The 12,234-nt window shown below is 38.1% G+C and overlaps 1 protein-coding gene across 1 annotated transcript in view; it reads left to right on the forward strand.

Annotated features, from left to right (window-relative positions):
- sult4a1 (sulfotransferase family 4A, member 1) overlaps positions 1–12,234 on the forward strand; it is a 38,458-nt gene that overhangs the window by 4,898 nt on the left and 21,326 nt on the right. Inside the window, exons 2-3 of the mRNA XM_059325520.1 lie at positions 7,357–7,487; positions 11,003–11,083. Of these exons, the coding sequence (XP_059181503.1) occupies positions 7,357–7,487; positions 11,003–11,083 (212 nt within the window). The remainder of the gene's footprint in view (positions 1–7,356; positions 7,488–11,002; positions 11,084–12,234) is intronic.

A 12,234-nucleotide genomic window follows, 5' to 3' on the forward strand; every position in this document is an offset into this window, starting at 1 on the left:
TACACTAAACATGGCAAAACATTGTTACACTAAACACACAAGACACACAAAAAATATACAGTCACTCAAGAATAAAAAACAGAGTTGGATGACAGGATCACACACAATCACAAGATCACATTTATGTTGGTTTTTCTTTGTTTCTTTTTGGTTCCAAATGTTGATCCAGTAAGTCAGAATAAAAAAATAGTTATTATCAGGTCATAAAGGGTTTATAGGGTATGAGGTTGTGCTGAAAAAAACAACAACAACAACATGGCATCTAAACATTTTAAGTGGTGTATACAGGCAGGATGTAAAGGATTCAACAATGGCCAAAATAGCTCAAAACTCCATAGAGTTAAAAGCTCCAGTGATGTTGCCGTCTATATCAGATATATCATATCAAATGGAATGCCTATTGTGTTATTACTTTAACTATAAAGTACTATAAGCAGACTATAATGAATTATAGACATGGGCATCATAGAAAGTGTTACCAAAAACTTAACTTAATATCAGTCTTACAAAAATGAATGCATCTCTATCTATTTTAATTACAGAATGCACACTCATCCAGCATCATTCCCAAACTGTAGTTCAATGGTGGAACAATTATTCAGGCTGTGCACATTCAACTTAATTAAAACAATGAATACTGCTTGATGTGGTGATTTGGATGCATTGTATATTGTATGAAGATGTTGGTGAGTGAGTGAATGAGAGTGTTGCTGCATCACACTGCTGTTACTACACATTCTGTCACATGATACTGTGAGAGGAAGCAGTAGAGCCATATTCTCCAGTGTGTAACAGACCGTGCTGCTTCCTGTTTTGGTTTTGCTCTGCAAGCATACATTTGTGCTGCATCGTTCCATTCCTTCCAGAAAGGCCTTGCACTATTATAGTCATGATTAATTTAGACATGTCGACTGTGGGAAGAAAGGTTCAAATTCTCATAATGATATCAAATAATTGTAAAAGTATATATGTATATATAGTTCTGCAATTCCCGTGTAGTTCCAAAGGATACTGGTTGTTTTTTTACTGGTTTGTTCTTTTATTTTGTATTGTGAATTTCGCCGACACAACAAACAAATTTCAGCTGCGACACAATTTGATTATTTCACATGGTGTGTCCATGTAAAGTTAATACTTCATCTCCTCTCTGCAGGTAAGAGTTTTATACTGCAAAGTGAGAAAGTATTACAGTAAAGTGTTTATCCTTCATGTCAGCCTGTTCTGAGCAGTCTCAATGAATTTACCATAAATATCACAATATGGGCGCACTACATTATATAGGGGTAATAATTGCTGATGTGTTGTGATGAATTGCTGGTGTGTTGTGATGAATTGCTGGCGTGTTGTGTGAATTGCTGGCGTGTTGTGATGAATTGCTGGTGTGTTGTGTGAATTGCTGGTGTGTTTTGTGAATTGCTGGCGTGTTGCGTGAATTGCTGGTGTGTTGTGTGAATTGCTGGCATGTTGGGATGAATTGCTGGTGTGTTGTGATGAATTGCTGGCATGTTTTGTGAATTGCTGGTGTGGTTTGCACTCAGCACCCAGGCTCTGGAACTCCCTCCCCCCACACATAAGACAGTCTGACACCATCACAACCTTCAAGTCACAACTCAAAACTCACCTGTTCAAACTGGCATACACTCTGTAACTGGACACTAATGCACTTGCTTTTATCACATTGTCTTGTTTTTACCATGTCGTGATGTTTTTACCATGTTGTCTTGTTTTTAAAGATGTTTATGATTTTAGACTTTGTAAGGTGACCTTGGGTGACATGAAGGGCGCCTATAAATTAAATGTATTATTATTATTATTATTATTATTATTCAGGGCCACCTTTGCTTTTACACTCTGTAACAACACTTCTTGTGTCAACCATATTTACTATGGCCACTAGGGGATAAATATGAGTTAAGCTACTGTACAACAAGCAGCAACCTCTGGGTCTAAGCAGTGAGGCAAACCAGGAAGTGACTTAAACTGCATTCTACCAAAAATTCCAACAAGGGGCGCTGATGGCGGTTGCAGAAGCATTTAGGTCCATTCATTTCAATAGAAAATGAGAAAACCCACTTGATTTATTACCTCAGAATTTTTTCTAGGACAACACTATGGTCTGATTGCTAGTAAAAAAATCTTCTTTAAGACAATATGATGTTAATAGTGTAAATAATGACCCTATTTAGAAGAAAACAGAAGATAAAGAATCATATAATCAGGGGCGTGGCTACCTTTGATTGACAGGTCACTAACAAGGCGAGCCGCCATTTGAAGAGAAGAAAAGCAATGTGTATCCACGACACTTTGTCAATAAAGTTGACACTTTATTATTATTGAATAAAGTAGTGCAGTGTCGTCAGATCCCTCTCGCTCCTCCACAGTCCAAATATGGTCTGCTCCTCGTTTCTGAAAACAAGATGGCAACACACGTAAAGCAAGATGGCGATGAGCATGATGCCGAACTCGATGCCTCAAACAGGCAGTCCACAAACCAATGAGTGACATCACACTGACTACATCCATTATTTATATACAGTCTATGCTGTTTGGGGGGGAAAGTCTCATAAATTCAAAGCATATAACAGAATAGCTTGTATAACGAACATCAGGACCTCTACCACAGATAGCCAGATTATGAAATGGCCAAAGTGTCAGAAAAAAACCCCACACCCACATACTGACCTAATAAATAAAAGATTGCACTCAGACATTTTTCAAGGGAACGATTGCCTGATATGAAAGCTGTTTTTTCAGGCTCAGAGTTTAAAGTCTGAACACATCAGGCTGGGCACGGGAACTTACAACTGTTCGCTTTCATAAGTTTGTCACTGCAGGATTTGGAATGTCCCCTCAAATTTATAGACAAAAACAATTCATGTCTGATATGAAATTTGCATTCTTTTTGGCTTACAAACTGGACTCTCCTCTGTTTTCTCTGTTTCCTGAATGCCATATTAATGCCGTATCATTACATTTTGTATAAGGAGACAAATGTGTTTTACAGAAACCAACACACCTGCATGCATTTCTACCGTATTCTGCAGTCAAAGAAGTAGTCAAAAGCGAGAACTTGTCTCCTTTCCCATGTTGTCCCATCTATCCTCTTCTGGTGCAGAGGGAGAGAAAGCACATGGCAGGCCACATGGTTGGGATGCTGCAGAGCTGCAAGGCCATTGGCTCACATGTGACAGTCTTGGCCAATGGGATGTGGGGTTGCTCTACAGTTTATGATGGCAGTGCATTTATAACTGTTTTGACATCAGCCATACCTGCAACCATGTTTCCCTGCAGGCAGCACACCTCTGCACTGCACGCACACACGCACACACACACACACACACACACACACACACACATACAAACAGAAACGCCGCATTGAGGAGAGGGCATCCTCTGCTCTGCAGCATTCTGTGCTCTGCTGTGCAAAGCAGAGGTTTGCAAAATAGAATATGGCAAAATCAATGAGGGCGTCATAGCCTGGGTATATGTTGTTATACATGCTGTCTTGTGCGCTTGATTTAGTTTTGAACTGCAAGGCGACATGGTGTCCATGGCTGATTCTTAGCCCTGCTTTTGGTATCCAATCACAGAACGGGGAGGGACGGCAAGACGATGAGGCGTACTATTGGACAGACGGAAGCTTGTAGTTTGCTTACGGATCATGGCTGCAGCATACGCCAAGCTCTCTTTGGATCTACTAAAGATTGTTCCAGGTAGTTTAGAGCCAAAGTTTATTTTAAAAGAAGAACAACGCTTGGCTTTACACTCCTGTTTCACCACCAAAAAGGATGTTTTAGCCTTGCTTCCAACAGGATTTGGCAAAAGCCTAATCTACCAACTAGCCCCGATAGTGGCTAAGCTAATGATACAATTGGCTAAGAGCTACATACAGACGCTTATGATAGACATTCGTAGCGCCCAATAAACGGATCTGGATCTGGTTTCATCTTGGATTTGCAGATTACAAACCCAGTTCACTGGAACATCTAATTAGCATTATTTGGATCTCAAATTACGACGTCTCGTTAGGGTTAAAAAAATAGTTCCAACTTACTTGACAAAGAGAGTTTTGTGTAAAATGATCAGCTCTACATTGCAATACCAAAACAATATTTCTACATCTACATTGATCATTAACTTACGATTTGACTTTTATTCTTGAGACATGCAGTTTTAACCTCTGTTTTTCACTGCTCTTGTGTATGTGGCCAGGAAGTGCATAGTTAAACACAGAGTTTACATAGTTTTCCACTTTAAAGGAGCCATATTATGCTCATTTTCAGGTTTATAGTTGCATTTTGGGTTAGTACTTGAACATGTTTACATGCTTTTTGTTTTGAAAAACACATTATTTTTCTCAGACTGTCCATCTGAATATACCTGTATTTACCCTCACAACCTAACCCAAGATGAGTTGTTTTAAAGGCACAGTCTCTGGATATAGGCTTTGTGCATTTCTCTGTGGACTGACAGTTCATACTTTGTCCTTGGTAGTATTTATATAGCACCAAGACCTGCTTGTATTATTATTATATAACTAACATGAGCTTAATAAGCTAGCTACAGCTGATCAAATCTGAAAGCGCTGAGAAATGAGAAGCTGCTTTTGTCTGCTTCTGTTTAAAAGCAAGGACACACAGCTTCCAGCACTTCCAAGAATCTTAATGGTATTTTTTTCAATTGAAGTGGACCATTTCTAGGACCATTTCTACTTCATGATTGGTACAAATGGGAGATAAAAGTTTTCTTATATAGCATAAAAGGTTTTTCAGAAAACTGACTAAAATATTGGTGACACGGTTTATTATTTGGTTTTTACAACTAGCATGTGGCTGGCCTGAGGCCATACAGATACTAACCACCTCCTTCTTGAGAAGTCTCGTTATGCCACTCTTTCCTTCAGAACATTACTTACATAACTTATTCAAAACTTAGGGTGATGAACCGATCAGACTCTTCATACATCAGTTTTTTATAAGTTATTTTCCCAAAAGAAGCGTGTGGAATGTCAGACTGGCATATTTGATCATGTCAGTCACAGGAACACCACAGATTGGCAACATACTGTATAAAACAGAATTATGAAGAGAAAGACTGCAGGCACTGATTAGTTATATTTCTACTCGATAACTGAGTGTTAAAAGCAGCAAGTTTAGGAATTTTCTGTTAATTATGTCACTTTATCTTGGACCAAGGGATCCTTTCAAGGAATGTTAGTTCAATCAGTAATGATAAAACTTCGATCACAAACTCATTATTTAATTTATAAGCACACCCAGAGAGAGCAGGCTTCACCATGTTTCCTTTCGCTTTCAACGTGCAATAGTTGAGGTGCGTTGTGACGCTCAACAAATAAAGGTTAAAGACAGGTATTTAGCAGATGCTTTTTCCCAAAGCGAAATGGACTTGCAGCGGGGGGATTAAACCCCGGTCTCTCGGATGTCAGTCGGGGACGTTAACCACTGCTCCAACTCGAGCAAATAAATTGGTGTATTGACCTAGCTGGGGGTAAATCCTCACACCCCTAGAATGTATAATGACATTTTGTTTTAAGCTCTCCACAAGGGTGCACAATACAATGGAGAACAGGTAGGATAATAAAAGGAAAAAGCTAATCCTCGATGCAAGACAATATGATTAGGGGTGGGACTATAGAAACATGAGTAATCCTAGATTTGAAAAGCAAAAAAATGAACTGCAAAGTAACCAGAATGTAGCTGCTGTGCAAATTTAAGTTTTGGGCTGCTTGAGCTAAGGTGGGCCATGTGACGGTAGGCCTGCTGGCCATGCTGAGAGTCTACCGTAAAGATTGATAGATTGCGGGGAACATAGGACCCTTTTTGGGAAAAACGGGGAACATAGACCCAGGGAACATAGGGATGACCCACTAATGTAACATACAGCAGGGCTTTTGCTTACACACTCAATTAGCATTGTAATATTTAGTTTGGCTTGTATTCTCTCTTTGTTATTTTTGTGAAGTTCAACCCCATGTACAACCCAGTATTGATTGTCCTCCGGGTTGCTTCTCTTTAAAGTTAGATGAAAACATCATTAGATAGGAAGCTACTCTCAGGAAAAGGTTAGCATAGCTTGAAATCAAAGACTTGATATCGGGGGGAAGGAGCTTGCCTGGTTATATCATTTTCTGTTTAATCCATTCAAATATGAACGCATTTCCATCAGCCTAGTTGGTGTTTAGTGCTAATTTGCAAATGTTAGCATCATATGCTAAAATAATAGTGAATATTGCAAATATTATACCTGTTAAATGTCAGCTTGGCTGTGTTTGACACTGGATGCTAACATGCTATTGACACTAAGTATGATCTAAATTTGGTTATTTAATAGCAGTCACAAAGTCATCAGATTTGAACTAAATTTAACAAATGAGAAGAAAGAAAATAAAGTATATACTCATGCATAGCTCATGCTTCATTATAGACTTCACTTTAGTGCAATGGCTTTCAAGCAACTAAAATTGTCTTTTAGTTTGAGAAATAAAATCAAAAATTTATACCTGAGCGTGTTTTTTAATTTGAACTGCTATTTGCATTTAGCTTAAAGCACCACTGTGCCAAATACAGTTCCACAGATCTACTAGCATGACATAAGTCATTGTTTTGCAAGTCATAATTAAGTCTCAATTCTTGCACTCAAGTCCCAAGTCAAGTCTTGAGTCAAAAGAGGCAAGTCCCTAAATGCTGAGTCAAGACTCACAACTTTGAAGCTTGAGTCCTAAACAAGTATGATGCTCTATTCAGCAAATATAATGACAACAGAGTAATACATCTTCATGTTTTTCCTACAACCTTGATGAATTGGATGGTGTTGGATTTGTTCAAATAAAGTAAAATAAATCCGGGATTAGCGTTAACAGTTCTTTCAAGACAAAAATAGAAATTATTTGATATATGTAAACCTTTTAAATGACATAATTTTAAATATTTGGGCTTGGAGGATTGGCATCAAATAGGTTATTAGTCTAACTGAAGCCGCCTTTAACACACATATGCATGTGTACATAACCGTAGGCTATAAGCTGATAACCTATATGTTTAACTACTACATGATCTGTACATTCTGTCCTCACAGCTGTCATGTATTTGCAGTCAGTGTTACTCACCTTTACTCCATAAAGATTGCGTAAGCAGAGGGAACTGTGTGTTCTCTGTGGGTGGATGCTGTTTAGGGAAACAGAATCACTGTCTTTGTGTCATTTAAGAATTCAAGAGTAAAGCAGTTTTCTCACTATTTCTGTGAGATTATTCACTCCCTGTGCACAACCACTTTCATTGTTCTCTTTCTGACAAACCGGGACTGATTATCCTCTGTCTCTGTCCTTCTTCCTCACAGGCACCAGTCTACTTCAGGAGGTTGTGTATCTAGTGAGTCAGGGAGCAGATCCAGATGAGATCGGCCTTATGAACATCGATGAACAGCTGCCTGTCTTAGAATACCCTCAACCAGGCCTGGAAATCATACAGGTAATGTAGCTGAAGTCTGGTTAGCTTTCTGTAGCCCACATAATCATGTAAGGACTGCATGAGTTCCGCATCTGTGGGGGATTTTCTAGCTGGCATGAAAAAGAATGACTCTGCATTGTCATGGCTATGCCTTTCTCTTGGTGCAGCAGCATTACGACAAACCCACACCACTTTGTTTAGATGTGAAACATGAGAGTATGCTGGTCTTAATTTTACACCTGCACATTCAAAACAAGGCTAGCCTCACTTGCAATCACAAGGACTGTCCTTAAAACAAGGTCAAGTTAAAGCCTTATAAATACAAAGGCACTGCTGAAGGATTTATAGGACACAATCACTGAAGGATTTGTAGACACTATTGTAATGCAAGGTAATGTAATGTAAATGTAATGTATTTTTCTTTTAAATGAATTACCTTTTTAAGGGGCTAAATATGTCGGGAAAAAAATTACAAACTTTGCACACCCTTCAGAACCATGAATTAGGGGTGTGACGAGATCTTCTGCCACAAGATCTCGCAAGATTAAACTTGACGATATTTCTTGGCGCGTTAAAAATCTGTCTTGCGAGATTTGTGAGCTATTCAAAATTCTATTTGTGACCTGTGGAGGCAGTAAAAGGAATAGAAGAGGAGGAGAAGGAGGGGAAGCAGCAAGCAGCCAGAATGACGTCGCAGGGGCTGGACACTGTGCACAGTTAGTGATGCTGGTTAATTCACCATTTATGATCAGTGGAGACGCTGTGCATAATTAGCCATGCTGCTTTGTTTATGATCAGCTGCTGACATTGTGCACAGTTAGCGACGGCGGCCACAGTTACGTCTCCCGTGTTTAATCCCTAAAAAAAAATTCTCATGCTTGAGAAGAGTCTTGGTCTGATAACATCTGCCAGGCAATATTGACTCAAAGTTGCTGGCAACAGGAAGTCACTATTTAGTGACAAAAATCAGTCAATCTACATTCATTGTACAAAGTGTGATTTATTCTTGACATACAGCAACATTATGCGAGTTTAGTATGTGTTCTCTAGTGCAACATGGTGCACACAGGAAGTGAAATGTGTCATTTTCAGCACCACACACAGTAAAATAATGTCTAACTCATACATGCAGAGTTTGATGGTGACTATAGTGCACAGTAGGGTCCCACCAGCTCCCCTGACATGTGCAAAGGTGCAAGGGTCCAATTAATGCCACTTGAAGTTTTTTTTTGCGTATTTATTTTTATTGTTTTCATAACAGAAAAATATATACAAATTAGAAATAGTTGGTGGTGCTACACAGAATCGTACAGGGTTTTTTTTGACAGTTTTTGACATGAGACAAACAGAACATAGGTATAAAATAAATGGCACAGCAACAGAATAGCACTAATTCAGTTTTTAGACATTAAATCGAGAAAAGGTTGCCAGATTTTTAAAATTATATCCTCTTTAGCAGATATGATGTACCTGATTTTCTCATTGTAGTGTGTAAAACATTTCCCAGCTCTCTCAACCACATTTCAAATGTAGGAGCCCTTTCAGATTTCCAAAACTGTAAAATGAGCTTTCTGGCTAACAATGTTGAAAGGGAGATAGCCTTAGCTTCACAACTACTTTCCACACCATGTGGATTGGCCCCAAACAACACGGTGAATGAGTCTGGGTTACATGGATGATTAAGGGCCTTAGTGAAGAACTCAAACAAGGAGCCCCAGAATGGTTGCCATTTGAAACTTGAACTACTTATTATTAAAAGTGGTAATATGAAAGTTCTCTATCTCAGATCAACATTTTTAAACTCTTAACCAACCATCAACTATTGTCCAGGATGTAGGCATAGTTTTGGAGGAATCAGAAGCTGTCAACTTGTAAACACTCAACTAATCCCATTATTCCTCCATACACTGATTCCATTCCAAGTCTGAAAAACAAAATCCCAGATGATGTCATCTCAGTATGGGTTTCATAACAGAAAGCCTGAGGGGCTGCTGTTTGAATAGTGTAGACATTTATCAGACTCTAGGATCTTATTTTTCTTCTGAAAAGTCAAGTCAGGATATCTCCTGACAGTTTTACTTTCAACTCTGATTTATGCACAAATTTAACGTTGTCATATAAACAAGAAGAGGGAATCATGCTTAATGGCTTGTACCTTTCAGCAAAATTACTTCAACATCTGCAAGCATAGCACTGTGGCTACACTGTAAAAAATGTCTGTAGATTTTACTGCTAAACCATGAAAGTAAAAGACCGTAAAATGATAAATGGCTTAATTGTGGAAAAATAGTATTAGATTCTTGAAATTTAAACAATACACATTAACAGTAAAGTGAATTAAATCATGTCTCATGGACAAATGGGCAGACAAGCTTACTGAAGTTGACAAATATCTAAACTGGTTCCCAATCCACGTTTCTATTGTTTCTTTGAAGTCTCTCTCACTGCTTTGCAATGTCTGGTTCCTGTATGTTAACTCACTTAAATAAGTCTAAATCACTTCATCATGTAACTTCCTCCTGTTATTTGATCATGTAAGACTGAAACTCTGTATATAAGGAAGAAAAGTTTACTTTGTCGGGAGAGATTGCTGAGAACTCTCTCCGTGCACGTAACTAAAGGCTTTGATTGATTACATCGGCTTGCTGTATTTTTCTACATTTTAATCAGAAACTGCAACTACATAATTCAGTTTCAGTAACAATGAAACACTGTAAATGTATATTTCAGCCAAAACAGTATTTTTTACATTTAAAAAAACAACATTACGCCACTGTAAAATACACTGACACCGTGTTTGTAGCAAAAATATACTGCAATATTATATATATGCAAGCCATCATTTTAGCATTTCTTTTTTGCAAAATACTTTTTCTCACAGTTAAATGTACAAAACACCATATCTCTAACAGAAATATACTGTAATATTTAATGGTAAAATCTTTAATTTATGCGGCATTTATAAAGTATTTTCTTGTCAATTATATGGCAGAACAGTGTTTCTTTTGATGGAAAAACTTTTTATTTTTTACAGTAAAATATGGAATAAAATGGCAATCTTAAACGTCAAATCAACTGTGCTAATATAATTTGACCATAATATTACAAAAAGTTGCACTGTATTTATTACGGTAAAGTTCTGGCAAACAAAGCTTCCGGTTTTTTACCGTAAAAACAAAAGTTTTTTACAGTGTAGCTGCCAGCATTGCATATTACAGAATGAAAGAAAACAAGGAACACAAATGCAGATATAGTATTGTGCAGGACAGATGCAGAGCCAGCATTTACACATCGTAGTTATTGGATGGTAATCCACACATATAATTTGAGATATTCTGCTGACACACAAAAAGGCCCAGCACATACCTTAAGTGCAAGAGTTTATAGCATTTTCCAAGAAATGGTGATATGTATGTTGTGTATGTGACTTTTGAGCAGATAAGATAAGACACACCTGCCAGCACCAGAGCATCTACAGGACTGATAAGCAAAGACAGATTAGAAACTAAAGTAATAACTTCCTTTGTTTTCAACAGGAGCTGACTTCTCCTCGTCTGATCAAAAGCCATCTTCCTTACCGATTCCTCCCCACAGCCATGCACAACGGAGAGGCCAAGGTCAGTCCATTCATACTGGACAGTAGACGTAGCCAGCCCCGGCATCACGGGGGTCAAAGGGTACAGATGACCCAGGTCAAAGTGCCAGGCGCACATACATACAAAGGTTTATGTTGGCCTATAAAGCTCCGTGTGCCACCGTACTCAACAGATTTTCATTTTTAAATTAGGGCCGGGACTTTAACGCGTTAATTAAGATGAATTAATTACACAAAAATTAAGGCATTTTAATCACACTTATCTTTGCACCGCAGAACATTTCTCACTGGATGAGTTTCAGGCGGACCGATTATACGGGAGCACCAACTAGCCTTCATGAGTTCAGACAACAACAAACCACAGTGAACATGAAGAAGCTGAGGAGACCGCTTTGGTTAGCCCCGTGGATGATGGGACATTTTGTTACAAAAAACCAACGGATGGAAGCGTCGATGAGAGCATGGTTGTGTTGCTATGCAACAAGGAATTCACATATCACCGCAGCACATCCAGCCTCACGTATCACCTCAATGCAAAACATATAGCAGCTAGCGGCTAGTGTGGTAGCTAGCGTGGATTGTGTTTTACTTCAAAAACCAAAGTATTACAGTTTACAGAAGGTCTACCTACCTATAGGCTACCTGAATTTCTGAAATGTACTATATTTATAAATATGCTATTGCTACGCTTAATGGCAAAAATTGCACTGGTCTGTTGGACTTAAACAAAAAATAAACAATATTTTTGTTGCTTAAGCTTATGTATTCAGTCATTATTCAATGGTATACTAAAAATCCATGTGAAAAAATTACTTCCCACTGTTCTCAGGTCAAATATTTATATTAAAATGCGATTAATTTCGATTAATTAATTACATAGCCTCTAATTAATTAGATATTTTTTTTATCGAGTTCCGGCCCTATTTTAAATGAGAAAAACATAATCAGGAGGCAAACTTTTACTCAACTATCATTTAGAAACAGTAGGAATATATTCCTCCATCTCTCTCCCTCTCTATCTCTCTTTCAAAGTGGGATATGGTTCCTGGTTTGAACATGTTCAGGAATGTATTTTATTCTGAAATGCACAATTAGTAGTGGCATAAAGTGGCAAAAAATGGAAATATCAAGTCACGAACCATTACTGCACATTTGTACTTGGGTACAGTACTT

The sequence above is a fragment of the Centropristis striata genome, chromosome 22 (assembly GCF_030273125.1).
Source record: "Centropristis striata isolate RG_2023a ecotype Rhode Island chromosome 22, C.striata_1.0, whole genome shotgun sequence".
NCBI lineage: Eukaryota > Metazoa > Chordata > Actinopteri > Perciformes > Serranidae > Centropristis > Centropristis striata.